This window comes from Marmota flaviventris, chromosome 5 (genome assembly GCF_047511675.1).
Source record: "Marmota flaviventris isolate mMarFla1 chromosome 5, mMarFla1.hap1, whole genome shotgun sequence".
NCBI classification, from domain to species: domain Eukaryota; kingdom Metazoa; phylum Chordata; class Mammalia; order Rodentia; family Sciuridae; genus Marmota; species Marmota flaviventris.
This window is the reverse complement of record NC_092502.1, coordinates 100,975,403-100,996,250: the sequence shown is the minus strand read 5'-3', so window position 1 is coordinate 100,996,250 and position 20,848 is coordinate 100,975,403. Positions and strand designations below refer to the sequence as shown.

Here is a 20,848-nt window from a genome sequence, read left to right as displayed (position 1 = left end):
ACCACCATTTGGTATAAAAGAATAATGGGTAATTTATACATGATTTGGTTAGAAAAGTATGATAACTTATTGATCTTTTTGTGAAACATACACCAACCATCAGAACTGCTAAGAATTCAATATAGCAGCTCACCCCTTGATTGTCTCCAGTGCCATGTTCACACATGGGATCCAAATCTTTTTAGATTGAAATATATTTTCAAAGTTTATATAATCCTTAGCTCAGGATTCAGAAATGTTTTCAACAACATATTTTCTTTCTACTAAGAAAAGGCTTAGCATTTGAATCAGAACATTAAACAGTCTGCTTTCTCAATATCATATTATCTTTAGCATATAGCCATCTTTGGACCAAAAATCCTTAAGAGAAGGGTTATTTGCCAAAAAGGTAGCTTGCTTCCCTCAACACTGAGGCAAAAACAAAAGGTACAAAGTGAGATAAATCCTGGAAAATTACAGGTTATTTTCAGTCATCTTATTAATTGCACAAAAATCAAATATTTATCTCACTTGATTATGTGCAGAAATGGCTTTAGATGTAGATTTAATCTTTCCTTTGATATTTTCAATGTAATGTTTTAAGTTGATACAGGGAATAAGACATAATTCTATGACATAAAAATTATTCTAAGCCAGGCATGGTGGCACAAACCTGTAATCCCAGTGGCTCAAAGGCTGAGATAGGAGGATCTCAAGTTCAAAGCCAGCCTCAGCAACGGGGAGGTGATAAGCAACCCAGTAAGATCCTGTCTCTAAATAAAATACAAAAATATGGCTGGGGATGTGGGTCAGTGGTCGAATGCCCCTGAGTTCAATACCTGGTACAAAGAAAATTTATTCTAGAAACTAAGATGTAATTTTAAAAACAGTAACTATGACAGGAGGTAATTAATTATTCATAGTCCCGGAAAGGAAATAAAATATATTGAGTATGAGATTTAACCAAAAGCATAAATATTATTTTAAAAATAAAACATTACTTTTTATTATATATTTTTGTTATATAATTCTCTGTGATTTTATCCATACATGTACCTAGGGTAATGATGTCCATCTCATTCCACCATCTTTCCCCATTCCTGCCTCCCCTTTGCCCCATCAAAGTTCCTCCATTTTTTCCATGCCCTCCCCATTATGGATCAGTATCGACTTATCAGAGAGAACATTCAGCCTTTGGTTTTCGGGGATTGTCTTACTTCGCTTAGCATGACATTCTCCAACTCTTATCCATTTACTTACAAATGCCATAATTTTATTCTCTTTTAATGCTGAGTAATATTCCATTGTGTGTATGTGTGGCTATATATATCACAGTTTCTTTATCCATTCTTCTTTTGAAGGGCATTTAGATTGCTTCCACAGCTTAACTATTGTGAATTGTGCTGCTATAAACATTGAAGGGGCTGCATTACTATAGTATGTTGATTTTACGTCCTTTGGGTATAGACCCAGGAGTGGAATAGCTGGATCAAATGATGGATCCATTCCAAGTTTTCCAAGGAATCTCTATACTGCTTTCCAAATTGGTTGCACCAATTTGTAGTCCCACCAGCAATGTATGAGTGTGCCTTTTCCTCCACATCCTTGCCAACATTTATTGTTGTCTGTATTATTGATAACTGCCATTCCAACTGGCGTGAGATGAAGTCTCAGAGTAGCTTTGATTTGCATTTCTCTAATTACTTGAGATGTTGAACATTTTTAAATATATTTGTTGATCAAATGTATATGTTCTTCTGAGAAGTAGAAGTATCTGTTCAGCTCCTTAGTCCATTAATTGATTAGGTTTTTTTTTGGTGTTAAATTTTTTTGAGTTCTTCTTACTTCCTGGAGATTAGTGCTCTATCTAATGTGTGTGTAGCAAAAATTTGCTCCCAAAATATAGGCTCTCTCTTCACTTTATTGATTGTTTCTTTTGCTGAGAAGAAGCTTTTTAGTTTGAGCCCATCCCATTTATTAATTCTTGATTTTATTTCTTGCACTTTAGGAGTCTTGTTAAGGAAGTCAGGGGCTAATCTCATGTGATAAAGATTTGGGCTTACATTTCCTCTAATAGCTCAGGGTCTCTGGTCTAATTCCTAGGTTCTTGATCCACTTTGAGTTGAATTTTGTGCATGGTGAGATATAAGGGTTTATTTTCATTTTGCTGCATATGGATTTCCAATTTTCCCAGCACCATTTGTTGAAGAGGCTCTTTTCCCCAACATATTGTTTTTGGCATCTTTGTCTAGTATGAAATAACTGTATTTGTGTGGTTTCGCCTCTGTGTCATCTATTCTGTACCATTGGTCTACATGTCTATTTTGGTGCCAATACCATGCTATTTTTGTTACTATAGCTTTGTAGTATAGTTTAAGGTCTGGTATTGTGATGCCTCCTGCTTCACTCTTCTTGCTAAGATTGCTTTGGCTATTCTGAGTCTCTTTTTCTTTTCCAAATAAAATTTCATGATTGCCTTTTCTATTTCTATAAGGAATGATGATGAGATTCTAATTTGAATCACATTGAATCTGTATAGCGTTTGGGGTAGTATGGCCATTTTGATAATATTAATTTTGCCTATCTGAAAGCATGAGAGATCTTTCCATCTTCTAAAGTCATCTTCAATTTCTTTCTTTAGTGTTCTGTAGTTTTCATTGTAGACATCTTTCACCTCTTTTGTTGATTCCCAAGTATTTCTTTCTTTCTTTTTTTTTTTGAAGCTATTGTGAATGGGGTAGTTTTCCTAATTTCTCTTTCAGAGGATTCATAACTGATGTATAAAAATGCATTTGATTTGGGGGTATTGGCTTTATATCCTGCTACCTTGCTGAATTCATTAATTAATTCTAGAAGTTTTCTGGTGGAATTTTTTTGGATCCTCTAAGTATAGAATCATGTAATCAGCAAATAATGATAGTTTGAGTTCTTCTTTTCCTATTTGTATTCCTTTAATTGTTATTGTCTAATTGCGTTGGCTAGAATTTCAAGAACTATGTGAATAGAAGTGGTGATATAGGGCATCTTTGCCTTGTTCCAGTTTTTAGAGGGAATGCTTCAATTTTTCTCCATTTAGAATGATTTTGGCTTTAGGTTAAGCACAGATACCTTTTATAATGTTGAGGTATGTTCTTATATCCCTAGTTTTTCTAGTAAAAAACAATACATTCTTTTAACTTAAATATGTTAACTTTTTTGAAGTCATAACAATAATAAATAATATTGGAAAATATTATTTTGAAAAATCATTAACTTATTTCATCTCATCCATATTTTTTTAAAAAAATTTAAAGTATTGTTTCAGTTGTAGATGGATACAATGACTTTATTTTATTTATTTATCTTCTTATGTGGTGCCAAGGATCAAAACCAGGGCCTCATGCATGCTAGGCAAACATTCTACCATTGAGTCACAACCCCAACCCTCAACCATATTTTATGTGAGAATGTTTATGTATTTTTATTTTTATAATTCCATGATATGCTTCATAAGCTTCCTGTTAAAAAAGTAATGATGCATAAATTATAAATCAAATGAATTTAAAGTTCCTTTACAATTCATACATCTTAATTTGTTTAGTTTCTTTTCTGCTTTTCATGAAAATCTCCATCAGACATTACTGACACTCCAGTGAATAAGATACTCTTGATTAACACATTTCAATTCCAACTAGTACTAAACTAATTTAGCTCACAAAATGACATACTTGTGCTGGCATATTCTGCTGATCAGCATAAGTATGCAGTTTATCTCTCATACATCTTAGATGTATTTTATCATCATTAAGACCTAATTAAAATAACCGTAAAGTAATAACCGACCAAGTTTCCTTGTATTATTTTGGAAAGTCTAGCCCCATACAGTGTAGAGTTACAAGCAGGTTGATTCTTTTGATATGGATTTAGTCTATACATCAAAATTGGTCACTTATATTATCAGCCTTTTCAATAAGATGAGACTATTTCTCAAACCTTCATTACTGTATAGTCACCAGATAGAGGTGCATGGCAATAGACTATGGATTGTGAGTGGGGACTATGCTGTCTGGTGGTCTAATACAGTATAAAAGTTTGAAGAACAGTCTATCAAATTTTAATGATTTGCTTAAAGCAATTTATATCCAGAAATATGCACAGACACATATTTTTCTATGTCTATGAGACAAGTAGGTACATTCCCATATAAACTCTTATAAATTTATTTATTAAAATAAATATGTGAGATTTACAATCTAAGATATAGTATCAGGCTGATTCAATAAAGAGACCAAAAAATTAAATAATTTTAAAACTTAAAGTAATTTTTTTAAAAACACCTTAACTATTTTTTAAGTTGTAAATGGATACAGTATCTTTTTATGAACTTATTTTTATGTGGTGCTGAGAACTGAACCCAGTGCCTCACAGGTGTGAGGCAAGTGCTCCTCCACTCAGCTACAGCCCCAGCCCAACACCTTAACTTTCCACTAAATAATGCAAAACTATTCCTCCTGTCTTCTTTTTCCCTATTATATATTTATAATTCCATGTAAACTAGTTCCAGTTGAGATGTGGGAGTCAGTTACTTCAGTTTACTTAAAATGTACCTTTAGGTGTGTATGTGTGTGTATACATACATATATATATTACATATTTAAATGTATACATTTATATAAATATATTTAAACATACATTTATATACATTATATATTTATTATTCATTTTAAAATTCATATATATATATATATATAACTTTGTTCTTATCCTTCTGGTATCTTGATATGCTAGGGAAGTTTCTACTGATTAAGCAGAAGTCCTTTCAAATTCCCACACAGAGATGAAAAGCTTTGTTAAAAATCTAGCCTATGGCTTGGTTTTCTGATATAACTGGCTGATTATATATAGTTTTACTTTCCTTAGAAACAAAATAACACTATCATATTCATTTGGTGACTTACCTGTAAACATTAAGTCTATATTTAAAGGTACTCAACTCATATCTGAACTATATGCTAGTCTTTCTACAGAACAGATTAAATTGCTTAGAGCCTTGCTAAGTTGCTGAGGCTGGCTTTGAATTTGAGATTCTCCTGCCTCAGCCTCAGGAGCCACTGGAATTATAGGCATGCACCATTGTATCGCGCCCTTGTAGTCTGGCTCTAACTTCAAAATAGGGAGAATCCAACCACTTCTCTTATTGCTATCACATTGGTAGCATAATAATGCCTTCCCAAAATTCTTCAATGTCATCCACACTAGTTTTCTTGCTGCTATGCTTTCCTACAGAGTAATCTCAACATATAACCACACATACAAAAAAACTCTATTAGATGCCTCTACTCCCCATAAAAAACAAAGTCTCTCTAAGATCCTAGAAAGTTCTAAGTGATCAGACTTTCTGTTCTCTGTGACTTTATACCTAACTATTTCCCCCAGCTGACACTCCACTTTAACTACCCAGACCTTCTTATTCCTTAAAACAACAACACCCCCACCATTCTTTCAACTCGGGGTCTTTGCATTTGCTTTTCTCTCAGCCTACACATATTCTTCCCCCAAACATCCCATGGTTTGTTCCTTTGTTTTCTTCCAATCTTTACTCAAATGATATCTTTAAGGTTAAGTCTTTCTCTGGCCACCCTTATGGAACTAATGGAATGCTATATATTTTCTTTTTCTCTTTGATTTTTTTTCTCCTTAATCCTTGTCACTATCTGAAATATCATATATTAAAAATAATTCTTTTGTTTACTGTTTTCCTTATAGATTCTAAATTCTTTAGGGGCAGGACTTTCTGTTTATCTTGTTCTCTGTAGTAACTTAGGGAGGGAAAATAAATAATTGTTGTTTCATGTTGATGGCAATCTTCACAAGTGGTTTTCAAAATATAGTTTGTCTCATGTATTAGAAACAAAACAAGCAATAACAACAATAAAATCAAAGGATTTCTAAACTCACATTACCCATATTGAAGAATTTTGATATACTGGAAACTGGATAACTACCAGGACTCTCATCTTAAGATTCCCTTTACACATTTAGAAAAACTTTGGTCCTTACTTGTTGAGTCTCTTACCATATCTATATAAAACAGGAGTAGGACAAATTTGGCCCAACATTTATTTGGGTAAATAAAGTTTTACAGTCATGCACATTAATTTACATGGTATCTATTGCTGGTTTTCTGAAACAAGAAAAGAGCTGAGTGGTTGTGACAGGGACCAGGTGACCTATAAATTGAATATATTTACTATATGGCTCTTTGCAAAAAGTTTGTAAACCCCTGACATAGAACATAAGACAAAGTATTTATGAACACCACCAAGTGATAAGTTATTTTTAAAAGAGTAGAGGCTTCCTAATATATACTTAAGACAAAGCTATCCCTACTACATAGGGAATTAATAATATAATAATCCAGTCTTTATTTTTAATTTCCCAAAGAATGCTTGACCATTTTTGTTTCTGTGAACCAACATTAAGGAAAAAACCAAAATTGTATTATAAATAGCCTTGACATACTTGCAATTTGCTCTATATAAATATTTTATCAAGGGACTTTAATAAAAACTAAAGTGCTCTGGGAAGAATTTTCAATAATATACTTCCAAAAGAAAAACCTAATTTCAAAGTATCTGAAAAATAGCTAAGCTCCTTTTCACAAATATGATTTAAAAATATATTTTATTGTTTCATATTAACTGTTAGACACCTTTAGCTTACAGAAGTAGCATGAAACCAGAAGGAAAATCAAATACTGATCTTGTGTGGCTAATCTAACTTTTTCTTAAATACACATATTGACAAATAATAATATTAATAATAACAACGAGATTTCTAATAGGCAAGTACTTCATTCTTTTTCATTGCAAGACCCAAGAAAAGACTCTCTCTATCCAACACTCCAGTCTTTGTTCCCTGTCCATCTAGTCACTGCTGTGGGGTCTTGAGTTGTCTGAACTGCAATTTTTTAAAAAGCTTATTTAGTTACTCCAGCTGAGCAGTTTTAATTTGTTCTAATAGTTGAGACCAGAAAAACTATTACCACGACTGCAGGATAGCATTATCAAAGCCAGCAGCTGTAAGGCACCTTTATTTTTTTTAGTTGCTTTTATCTTTATACTAGAGAGAAAGTCTTGGTCTATTTTCAACATTTAGAATCCCTGTTCTTTAAAGATTCAAAATTATAGTTTTTAAGAAAGTTGCTTTAGCTTTTTTTTTTTTTTTTAAGAAGTCATCGTTCCCACTACCATCCATCCAAATTTGGTGTATTTAATTCTGAGAAATAATATAATATTCCTAATAGCTGAATTTTTAAAACTATGTATATAATGTTAGATATTATATTTTAGTAAGTAAATTCTACTTCAGATTTTCAGTATACTTCTCATTCAAACTAAGATATATCAAGTGATGTTTTGGTTACTAAGATTTAGGATAATATCTACAACTTATGGGGAGAAGGAAAAGGAGTGTTCCTGGGTGTAGAGTATTTCCAAACATGAATTTCTGAAATTGTCATGGTCAGAAAAGAAAAGAATAAAGTCAAGTCATTGGAAGAAAAGACAATACCAAGGTTAATAAGAGAAGGAAATTGACAAGATATGTAGATTATTTAAATATATGTATATAATATAAATATATGTAGATTATTTAAAAATAAATATTAGTGTAAAACAGATGCTGCTGATTTAAAAAAAAATGGCTGGCTTTAGATAGTCTGACTAGAAATAGCAGAGCAAATGAATACAGATCTTCAAAATATAGAACTTTATTTCCAAAAATATATTAAATAAATCCCAGAAACATTTAACCTGGAGCTTTTAAAAATCTCTCTTCTTGTTTTTCAGTTTCAAGTGTTAGATTAATATTATATAAAAAATTTCTCATTTTTGATTCATTTTGATTCTTTTTCTTTTAAACTATTTAGAATATTTTGTTACTCTGAGCTTTGTTTTTGTCCTATTTCTTTATACATGTTATCTCTATTGAGCCTTTTCTAGTCAATAACACCACCGTGGAGAAAAAGGGGAATTTTCTTATAATATTTTCCCTTCTTTTTGTATTATTACTATGTCAAAGCATTAGGTCAGCTTGCTACAGCGCAGTCTTGCTAAAAATAGCACCTTGGAAAAAATCCTGAACACATGAAGACGTCTGTGAATCACCACTAGATGGCAAAGCAGATTTACCATTGTTAATACTAATCTTGCAAATAAACTGTGCCCCATAAATCTGCTGTAATATCAAAGAGTTTTGATCAATTTAGATTCTAATATATGGATGACCACCTTGGTGTGAAACTAAATTACTTGGAATACTTTATTTTCAACAAGTTTTTATAATCTTACTCATGTAAAAGCCTTAAATTTATAATCCAATATCAATATATTAATAGATTTAAACAGATTCAGTTAAGAAAACTAAAGTTTTAGTGACTAGAATATAGCAAAAGTATCATTATAAAAATCAAAACAAGGCTGGGTGTGGGGGTGCACACCTGTAATCAAAGCAGGCGGAGGCTGGAGGATCGCGAGTTCAAAGCCAGCCTCAGCAATTTAGTGAGGCGCTAAGCAACTCAGTGAGACCCTGTCTCTAATAAAATACAAAATAGGGCTAGGGAAGTGGCTCAGTGGTGGAGTGCCCCTGAGTTCAATCACTGGTACCCACCCCCCACCAAAAAAAATCAGAACAAAATATAATATTTGATAAAAATGGACAAGTCTATATAGTCTTTTATAGGTTCAAATTAGATGTTTACAAGTACATGCCATATTAGTTATAGAGTATCTGTTAGCACCTATTAAAAGTTTATATTTGGATTATTTTTTTTAATATTGGAGATTGAGCTGTGCTGCTGAACTTCATTCCTAGTCCTTTTTATTTTTTGAAATGGGGGTCTCCTTAAGTTGCTTAGGCTGGCCTCCAACTTGGCAACCCCCCTGCCTTAGCCTCTTGAGTTGCTGGAACTGCAGGCATGCACCACCACACCAAGCTATATTGTTTTCATATAAGATATATGAATGTGTTTAGTTATTAGAGTGATAAGCAAGGTATAGTTTCCATCGTTAAAGCTTCCAATGATACAGAGCAGGAAAAGGAAAAAATAAAACGTTTTCACCCTTTCTCAGAAATTTTTCAGTTGAAATAAGAAATACCCATTGCTTTAATGTTCTATGTTATAGTAAGGTCACAAGAGAAGCTTCTTTGTTACCCATAAAATTATGCGATCTTACAAAATAACAGAGTTAACAGTCTTAATGTTTCAAACCATAAAAGAATAAGTACTTTTCCCTTGTTTTATGTAGAACACTTTATTGAATTATTTTAATCATTATACATATACAAAAAGAAAATCTAATGTATTTATAAAATACTCCTTCCCATTTTAATAAAATTATAGAAATTGAAGCCCTTAGCCTGTCTTTTTGTAAGAATGCTATGAGAATGAATAAACAGCAGGTTGATCCTATTAATACATAATTCAAATTTCTTAGTATACAATGAAATTTTTGAATAAGACTTTAGCACAGGGACAGGAAAGTTACAGACTCAGTTCTATGTGCCGCTAAAGAATACTCACACCACATTATAATACGATATTTTATTTTACAAAAACTGCCCAACTCCAGTTAGCTATTTGACCACCAGTTAGATTTATTGTCTTCCCTCTTATCCTGAACAGCCAGACTTCTTGATGTAAGAAAGCTGCTCTAAAGTCATTCACCAATTCTATGGCAGCAATCATTTAGAAATTTATAGGATTTCTTATATAAATCACTCCATTGATAAAAAGATTCCAAGTAAATAACTGTCTTACTTTAAATGACTTTAAATATGACTTCATATGAATAACCTGATACCATCTTTTCCATGTCTAAATAGTCCCACTGATTATACTTAATTTTTCTCCTGCTCATCAACAGAAGATCTCATTGCAATAAAAACATTAAAGTTTAAGTGAGAACAATGTTACAAAGAAAAAGTCTCTAACCTAAAGCTTAACTGTCAGAATGGACCTATTAAATGTATGGAGTATTAATCATAATAATTTTTTAGAGTTGTAATTGGTTGAGTTTGTTATGAATTCATTAAGTGTAGAATATGTGATAATTCCACTTGGTAATGAATTTAAGTCTACACATGGAAAAGAGGAGACTTATTGTATAATGGAAACAGGAATAAAAGGAATATGTTTATTTAGGAAAACTGTTTCATTGTACTCTCAGAGAGAGTACAACTCAGAACTACTTAAGTTAGTACCTGATGTGCCAGTTACAAATTATTATTCTTTAATTTATTGATTTAATTTTAATAGGCTTAATGCTCTTATGATCTAGTCCCATTCCAGCTACTCTCAAATAAGCTTTGCATTTTCTAAGAATATAAATATAAAATATTCTTGAAGTCTACCTAAAGATAAAAGACAATAGGAGGTAACTACTGTTAAGAATTTAGTAGTTAAACCAAGCTGAGAGTCTAGAAAAACTGTTTAGACTTCCTTTGGGCCAAGGGTTCCCTTGTAATCTGAGTAGGGCCTCAGTCTCTGCTACCCACCAGCTTTGTGGACCTAGATAGTTGAAGACACAGCCTGTTCTTTTTTAGTTCCTTTCAATTTCCTTGCCCCAGCCTTGTGCACCATGTGTACCTAAATCTTGAATATTATGGTTTGTGAACTCTGAAAAGATATCCCATCACAAGTTCTCTATATTTGGATCATTCTTGGAGGACAACACCTTTTTGGAACAATTAAAAATTGGTATTTGGATAAGAATTATTAATATTAGCTGCTATTTCTACTCATGAAAGTCAGCTATACTCTATAAACAACAGACATTATGGCCAGAATCATACTAGGGTATAGTCCAATTTAGGAAATACTCGAGTTATCTGATGCCATTACTCTTTTTATCAAAAGACATTAATATCATATTTCTTTCTTAAAAGTTGAATTATCTGAGTTTTTCAATATTTCAGAAAGGCATTTCTATGAACACTGGATATATTTAAAAGTTGCATAGGTGGAAAAAGCAGTTGGGATTACATGGAATAGTCTGCCTGGGTAAAGAGGAATGACTTGTGCATCAAACCCAAATGCATCTAAAACCTTTTCTACCTCCATCTTTCTTTACACAGATAAAGCATTAAATTTATCCAGAGGTCCAAAGTAGGAACTGCAGATTCTTTCAACTCTTTATCTTCTACCCTTAATCTGGTTAATCAAATAAGGCTTATCAAACATAAGCATAAACTATTTCTTCCTTTCCAAACCTATTGCCCCAATCTTAGTAGGTTCAGAAAGTCTCTTCCTTGGTACTATAATAAACAACCTGTTGGTACAGCTGCACCCAATACCTGGAATGGGTTCTGTTCCCTTTGTTCATCTTTTAAATGTGAATCATCTTATCTTTTCATTCTTTACTTTCTCCCTAGACAATTAATATATCCCTGTGGATTCAAGTACCATTAATAAGATGATGATCTTACAATTTTTATCTCTAGTTTAAATCACTGTCCTAGGCTTTAAACCTGTAGGTCTATCTGCTTAACATATATTGCTGACTGGCTGTGCCACAGGGGACCTCATCTGCCCCATCTCAAACCTATTCCCTATGTTGTGCTCTCTATTTCAGAAAATAATATGCCTATTTATTCAGATTAGAGCCAGAAACCAGGATATTATCCTTAAATGCCTTTATTCCTCACCCCTACATATTTATTTCTGTTGCTCAAATCTGTTGATATCTCTCCATATTCATGGTCACTATCTTAGTTAAGGATATTTTAAATCTTACCTGGATTGCTGTAACAGCCTCATAAATAGTCTCTCTACCTCCAGACTTATTCCTCTGGAGATTTGTCCCTCTGCAAATCTGTAGTGAATTATTTTTTCTAAAAATGAAAGTATGAATGAGCCTGTCCCTGTCCTGCTTAATCCTTCAATAGCTTATTACTGCCCAAAAGATCAAGTTCCAACTCTTCAGTAACTTACAAATCCCCTTAAGGTCCCTTTTAGGTCATATCTCTAGCTATATTCCCTTCAGTTAATTAAGCTCCACTTTTCCTGATATATTTAGTCTCTCTCTTCTAAGACTTTATAATTTATTTTTCCTCTGCCTACAGTATTCTCCCCCTATTTCCTTGCCTAACAATTTATCTATAGATGCCAATTTGGATTTCATTTACTATTTTGACAATACCCCCCTGACTATGCCTCTTTCAAGACAGAGTTTGGTGGTCTGATTTGCTCTAAGAGGAAACTTTACCCATTTACTATAATAATTTTCAAAATTTTTGTACTCTAATTGCCTCTTTTCTATTTCGCCATACTATAAGTTTTTGAGGGAAGGGATTTGTAAACACTTATATCATAGATGTCTACCAGAAAGTTTGAATCTATTGCATATTCAGGTCACTGCCCTTCTTAGAGATTTCTGATGGCTCCTAGAGGCCTACTGAATACACTCAAGCTCTTCTCGTGGCACATAAGGCCCTTTTCAATGGACTGACTACACATGTTTTCCAATTTCATGTCCAGGAACTTCTGTTTCTCTCCCCCCCTCACTTTTTGTATGCTTTACTCTCAATACCTTGACACAAATCATTTTGATGGTGCCACACTTTGGCTTAAAATGTTCCTACTTTATAGAATGTTTTTCTGTACAAATTTTTCTAAACCACTCTTATCTCCAACTCAGACTTAATGGCTCTCTTCTTGCTCATCACAGAACTTTTCATATTGTTACTTATTTTTGATAATGTCTTATCAAATGGGGGATGTTTATATGTGTCAAAGTCTTCTACAATAAGCTTCAAGAGGGTATATACTATACCTTTTAATTTTTAATAACTACCACAGTGCCTGGTATCTGTGGTACTCCAATATTTATCAATCACACTGAATTAATAAAAACAAAGACAATGCTATTTCAAGTACTCTTAACAATACTTTGAGAAAGAAGATAGGTAAAAGTTGAGAATGGTTTATCCTACCAAATGTGAAAATGAAAATATATAGATTTATACATCTTAGCATAATCCTAGAATAAAAAAAAATTTGGTTTCCTTCCTGACCTCTCTCCTCTTTAAAAAGTGCCAGTTACAGAGCTTCTACTAACTCTCAAATTAAAAAAAAAAAAAAAAAAAAAAAAAAACAACAACAACAAATCTTCTAATTTACTCCCTAACCCCAAACTATCTTTGGCAATATAAATAAGAGCATCAGGAAAAAAAAAAAAAAAACACTTTAAACCAAAAATATTTCATCAATAACAGTCAACTGTAAACTTCAAAGGTAAACTTAATGGCACAGGTCCAGACTGCTTTGATTTAAATCCCAGCTCTACAACTTTCTGGTTTTGTCCAAATCATTTATCAATCAATCAATGCCTTGGTTTCTCCATCTGCACAGTGGGGATAAGTTTATATATGTAATACATTTAAAACCCAGTTGTAGTTACTAAGAGTTAGCTATTATTATTATTATCTTAAATGGTGGCTGTTCATTTAATAATCAAAAGTTACAATCTGTTTCTAGATTTTAAGAAAGGTGCCCCTAGACAGAATGTGAGCTTTAAAAAGACATAAAGATTTTAGACTATTTGGGTATTAGTATAGAGCAGCTGAGCAAATAAGCATGTCTTAAAATACCAGAGTTGGTTCTAGGTTCTAATTAAGATCTTTTAATTCAATTGACTTATTTCCCAAAATTATAATTTTATTTCTCCATGTTCATAATTGTAAGCACCCTATAATGATGGTATGGATTAAGTAACAAATGATTAAAAAGGACTTTGAAAATAGAAAAACTGAATTGATGAACTTATAGGTACCTAATGTAATTAACAATATAACATACTATATTAATTCCTATAACACCTTCCAGTTCTAGCTCTCAACTCCTAAATTCTTAATTTTTTCAAAAGGTATTATAAATTTATGTATAAAAATACAAATTTAAAAATCTGTATTAGTTTGCATTAGAATATTATCAAACTTAAGATGTGGATACCATAAAATTAAAAAGTGATGTATTATAGTTATAAAATCATTATAATCATTCCTAAAAGTGGTCTTACTGAAATTTAAAAATACTAACATATTTGAAAATCTGATTTTAAAATGTTAAATAATTATATTAATAAAAATTCCAGCTTAAAGCCACCAAAATGATCCAAAAAATATTTTGATATAGCCTATAATTCTTGTTAGATAGATTAGGATTTAGCTATGGTGTGATAGCACAGCCAAATCTTGATTATCTCTAGTCTGTGGCAATATGGGTATCTTGGATAGTTAAAAATCCATCTCTTCCCAGAATATTATCTTCAGTCTCTCCCACAAAGTATTTACCATAGTTAATGGCTTATTTGCATTTAAACTCCTTTTCCTTCTTAACTGAACAATGAAATTGCTTAATTAATTAATTAACAACAAATAAAGCATAGGAAGGAAAGACAATATAATAGCCAGACTGAACAATCAAGAGTTGGCTGCACAGTATTACATTTACTTTAAGAATTAAAATAGCCTCATCCTACTTCATTATCTTTAAATGAAATCAAACAGGAGTTCCTATGCCTTAACATTCCTAGTCAGAGTTTCTCTGAGTACCTGAAAGAACCCTGGTGGTACAGGACCTACTGGCATGCCATCTCCTGGGGGAATGTTTCCTAGCACTGGACTGGGAGCTGCTGCAGCACTCTGCAAAGAATAAAGGAGAAACAAACCTATATCATTACAGAGAAGGCACAAAACCAAAGACTAATGATAATCGATTATAGGAAGGGATAGTTTTTCATTCCTGGGAACAAACATTGGTAATTTTCTGCATTCTGGAAGAATACTAAGATACAACATAGTTTATTAAATGACCACATTGGTTGATTTTAACAGGTATCTTTAAACTTTGTGAGGTCAAAGAAATTTAATAAGATGATATATTTGAATAACATTTTAAATGCCAATGGTACTATGACAAAATGATAAAGGTTTAAGTAAATGCTTTAGGGCACAAACATCTGAAATGGCAACCTCAATAAGGAATGGTAAATATTTAGGTAAAAATTTTGAAGATTGTGCTTGTAGGAGTTGGTAAACAGAACTCTATTTTTTTTTAGAATATACTTTCCTATGTTATAAACAAGTATAATTCATATTCTGTCTATAGATGGCATCACATTTACTTTCTGATATATTATAAATGATAGTCAAAATATAACTATGGATTGGTGGGGATGAAAATGTAAGTATGACATTGAGGGAAAGAAAAAAAATTAAGATTTGGAGAGATTAGTCTCAAATTATGAAAAACATCAGATTATAAAATGAAGTAGACTTTGAATTTTTCAAACTCTTTCATGGAATTCTAGCATATCATGAAATAAAAACTGTGATTCAGACTCTTTGTAATCAATCAAGGTTACAGATTTAATACTTAGATACAGCAGTTACATATACAACTGTTCTACAACTTTTAATTTCATCACTCAACCTCTTTAGACATATTACAAGACATATTACAAGTCAAGAAAGGACCAGATAGGAATGTAAATTAGTACAAACATATGGACAATAGTATGAAGAGTCCGCACAAAATTAAAAATAGAATATTGTACAATTGGCAATCTTTCTATTGAGTTTATATCCAAAGGAAAATAAATTAGAATGTTGAAGAGACATCTGCACTACTATGTTTATTGCAGCACAATTCACAATAGCCAAAATATGGAGTAAACCTAAACGCCCATAATTGGTTGAAGGAATAAAGAAAATGTGGAACATACACAATGGCATATTATTCAGCCATAAAAAAGATGATAGTCTATCATTTGCTAAAACACAAATGCCCAGAGGACATTATTCTGTTAAGTAAAATTAGCCAGGCAGAGAGACAAATACTGCATGTTTTGACTCTTATGTGAAATACAAAAAAAGTTGGTTTCATACAAGTTGAGAGTAGAATGGTCATTACCAGAGGCTAAGAATAATAAGAGGAGAGGCTGGTCAATATTGCTGTTAGTACTAAAAGCTAGACATAAAGTGTAATTATTGTTCTAATTAAATGCAGAATAGAAAATTATTTCAGAATAAAAAGACATGTAAAAACATGACAAATGTGGAAATCACAATGTTACTCAAAATATGTGTGTGTGTGTGTGTGTGTGTGTGTATTTAATTGCAGATAGACACAATACCTTTATTTTATTTATTTGTTTTATGTGGTGCTAATGATCAAACCCAATGCCCCACACATGCTAGGCAAGCACTCCACGACTAGGCTACAACCACAGCCCACAGTGTTATTCTGAAGAAAAAAGTTCTGGTGTTGTGTCATATGATAGGGTGACTTTAGTTAACATAATGCCACAAAGGGACAAAAATAGGAAGACAGACCAGTTTGAATCTAACAGTTTTGCTATGAAATCAAAACAAGAACTGCCTCTAGTATACACTGCACTATCCTCATTTATATCAGTGCATTTATTCATACATTCATAGTCCATTGGAAAAATCTCAGTATATTTATAGAACATATTTCCTGGTATATTAATTGAAATGGTTTTAAAAAATGAAAGGCAGAGTGTTATTTTCATTTTAACTAAACTTGTGTAAAATATTAATACATAGAATTAGAGTAAAGGAAAAAAATCACAATCAAACACTTTTAGTTTAAATATGTATGAATACATCCAGATCTGGGAAGTAAGATTTGATCTATATTTTTAAGGGTACCAATTATTGCAATGTGGAAATTGTTCTTAGTACTAAAAGCCAGACATAAGGTGTCATTGTTGTTCTAATTAAATGCAGAATAGAAAATTGTTTCACAATAAAAAAGACATGTAAAAATGACAAGTTTAGAAATCACACTAGCCTATACTTTCATAGAATGTATATTATAACATTGAGCATGTTTATCAAATAACAAAATAGAATTAACTGAATTACTGTGACTTCTTGTGTAGTTCTCCATTCTACTTGCCTCAAAAGTATATATAGGAAGTTCCTGTTTATCCAAAGGGGAAAAAGATTCATTTGCATATAAACCAAAATTCAATAGGTAAAGAAATTGGTAAGAAACAGGCAAAATTCACAGTTAAATATATGCCTATTAACTTTTTTTTGGGGGGGGGCAGACTACTTTGTTTGAAGGAATATAGTATGCCAGCTTTTATTCTTTTAAGTCTTCTTTGTATCTTTATTTTCTTGCCATCATTTAAAAGTGAAAAGAAAAGATTCAGATGACTATTTCAGCAAGTCTTTAAAATGCCTTCTGAATTTTCATTTATGCTTTTAAAGCTATTTAATAAATTCAACCAAAATATTTGCTTTCTTCTCTATGAATAGTCAAGGACTCTTTTGAACTTTTTAATATAGCAGTTGGCACTACATGGGGAAAATATCCTTTCCCTCCTAAAGTTAATATTCTAGTAAGGGAGAAAAACAATAAGTAAAACAAAACCCAAAATATATTTATACATGTTCTAATGGGGGGTGGAGGGAAAAGCAGAGAAGAGAAAATTCTTGGTAAATAGTATAAGGATTACAATTTTGAAAAGGACAGTCAATGAATGAATGCATCAAACTAATGGACCAGGATGAAGAAACTATTAACTAATTTAAATATGTCTCTTGCTCTGTTGTTGAGATCTCTCCGTATTTAAAGATGAACAAAATTCTTACAGTTTGTATTTATTCTCTCACCCTGGCATAATAATTTTGTGAAGTTTCTTCTTTTTTAATATTCATTCTTTCGTCACAATAATTAAGTTGATAGCTAGATTATTAACAGTGTACAGTATGGTGAGTTAGTTATCTCATATAATAGTACATTTCTAGCCTTGGTTCAAGGACACAATGTGAAATTAACAGAATACTAGTAATAGCCAGTATGCACAGTACAATGTTCAGATCATTTTGGTACAAATTTCTCTCTGTGGACCAGTTTTGAGCTAACCTATCCATTTACTCTCTGGTATTTATTAACAAGGGACACCTCCTCCCTTTATTCTATCATGAGGACTCAGCTTAGAGTAACATTTGGTTCACCAAGTTTATCATTAACAAAAGCTATACTGAAGAATATCATAGAAGGAAACTACTAGACATTGTCAAAGAGTAGATTTCTCAAATTGCTTTACTTGCTAATTTATATACAGTGACTATAGATTTAATACATCCTTTAATACTGTAGATAAGAAACAATCTTTTAGGATTAGGGCCTTATGTAGAAGGAAAAAGTTCCAAATTTCATGGGTTTCACTGCTGGAATTTCTGAGATTTGTCTCAAGTTTACTTCTAACATGAGAAAAATTTATCCATGATCTAAGGATTCACAGAGAGTTGTTGGGCTTAACTGATATAGCATGTATTCTTCTGTGGTGTGATAACAGAATCACAACAGAATAGCAAATGGTTTAATTATATTAAGAACTACTATAAAGTATTAGTTTGACTAGATTTCTATGAATTCCCATTAGCATACCAGAGAAAAATCTATGATTATGTAATCGATTCATAATTAGTTAGGGTTGACTTTTGATGGTAGCTCGCTCTTTTAAATGAAAAACATACAAATAACATGCTTTTAAATATTTCTTTTAACTAAACAACATGTGACACTTGGGTGCTGATATAAACCTATTAATTATCATTAATAGTGTCTCGTCTCCTCTATTGGATTAACTTATTTGTATGCTTTTAATCTGTATTTTCAAATATATCTTTTCTAATACACATTTTCTTAAACCATTTGCTTTGCCATATGACTCTGTTAGGAAAAAATTTTTGTACATAATTTTATATGGGAGTTTCAAAGGAATAGGCATAAAATGAAAATTTGTTTAAAATAAAATTAGTATGGACTTTATCTTTAAACATAATTAGCTAGCATTTAAGAGCCTATACATTCAATAACTAGGAGACTGATTTACTAAGAACACTAGAGAACCAATAGGCTAATTATACAGTGGAGAATCAAGATATAAATTCTATATTTGGTGGAATAGAAAAATTATTCATGGGAATATATAAAATTGTGAAATAATGAAACAAAAAAGAGTGGTATCATTATTAGCAATTGGATAAGAGATTAAAGGGAGGGGTGAGTAGGAATAGATTGGAAAGGGGATTATCGATTATCATTATTAAGCCATCTCTACAATTTTTAAACTGCTAAAATTTGAGTATGTTCCCTTCCAAAATTCAGGTGACCAGTGTGACTGAATTAAGAGGTAGCACTTTTAAGAGATGATTAGACCATTAAGGGTCTTCCCTTGTGAATGGAACTAGGTACCTTCATAACAGGGGTGTTCATGAAATGAGTTCATTCTTTATTGCTCCTCCACCTTTTCCAAGTGAGCATGCATCAAGAAGGCCCTCACCAAACACCAGATGACAGTGCCTTGATCTCAGATTTCCCAGCTTCCAGAACTGTGTGAAATAAATTTCTGCTTTACGTTTTATTTATTTATTTTTGTAGTGCTGGGAATTGAACCCTGGACCTTGAGCATTCCAGGAAAGTATTCTACCACAGAGCTACACTCCCATCCCAGGTCTGTTCCTTATAAATTACCTGGCGTTAGGTATTGTGTTATAGTAGAAGAAAACACTCCACTAAGACATAGCCATATATAGGCTTGTGTTTTTTGAGAAACATTCAAAAGAGTGATAATAGATATCCTGTTATGACAAATTTTTGGACAATTTCTGTCATGATAATTTTAATACAAAGAATAAATATTTTGGTTATTGGTGGAAGACTATGAACACATATATTCTAAGAAATTACATGTATAATTATATATACATTATGTATATAATATATTTAAAGAAATATTTCTATGCCTAGTACTGTAAAATGCACTTAAAAAAGTTAATCAGGAATAAAAAGATGGTTTGTGCCTTTTCATCTCCAGAATCATTGTATTTTTCTTTTGGGAAGCAAAATATAAGTAACCATATATTGATAGTTTTCTTAAACCAGTCACTGTATTTCTGAGATAAGCCATGTTTGATCATCATGGTTGATCCCTTTAATGGGTCTGAGTTATGTTTGTTAATATGCTATTTATGATTTTTACATCTATATTTTAAATCAGGAGTCTAAAATAAAATGTTGTTTGCTGTTTTATTATTTTTCAAACTTGAGCATCAGGATTAGTCTACCATTTTCAAAACGAAGGGTGGTACATTGTTTTTTAAAATGCTCTGTAGAAATTTATGTAACGTGGTATTTACACATTGAAAGTTAAAAATATGCAGCAGTAAAGTTTCCTAATTATTTAAAGGAATTTTGAAAAAAAAAATTACGGTCATTATTCATTTTACATTTTCTACTTCTATTTGCTTCAATTTTGTACATTTAAATTCTCCCAAAACACTTTTCATTGAGATACTTAGTTTTATCTGTAGACATACTACTTTCATATGCTTTATAAAGGTCCTCTGTAGCAATTCTGAGAAAAACTGTTGGTTCACCACAAAAATCTATTTTTCCTTTCTTCCGTAGTAAAAGAACTCTGGCCAGACACTTAATACCTCAGCGGCATGTTTCTCAGTCTCCCTTGTTCTCACCAAAAATTAAGTACGTACTAATGGAAGTTGAACAGAAGAGAAAATGCCATTTCTAGGTCTGAAGTTTTAAGTTAGACCACTTACTGCTTGCTTTCTTTCCCCTTCCCATTGTCTGGAACATCAAATGCTTTAAAGATACAGTTTCTGCTATGCAGACCAAAAACAAAAACAAAAACAAAACAAAACAAAACACCCTGTCCTATGGAAGAATACCAACTGGCTTCTGGATAACTTGGTGGAATAGCCTGCCACCTGCCGTGGACTACCTTTCTGAACTGTTAACCCTAACACAGATGTTAACTTGTTTTCTCTC

General features: G+C 32.0%; 1 protein-coding gene across 6 annotated transcripts in view; it reads right to left on the bottom strand.

Annotated features, from left to right (window-relative positions):
• Ssbp2 (single stranded DNA binding protein 2) overlaps positions 1-20,848 on the bottom strand; it is a 333,116-nt gene that overhangs the window by 66,568 nt on the left and 245,700 nt on the right. For 4 of the 6 annotated variants that reach the window (XM_027927778.2, XM_027927775.2, XM_027927776.2 and 1 more), the window contains one exon: positions 14,572-14,661. The exons of the other annotated variants lie outside the window; for them this stretch is intronic. In XM_027927778.2, the coding sequence (XP_027783579.1) occupies positions 14,572-14,661 (90 nt within the window). The remainder of the gene's footprint in view (positions 1-14,571; positions 14,662-20,848) is intronic. 6 annotated transcript variants of the gene reach the window in all.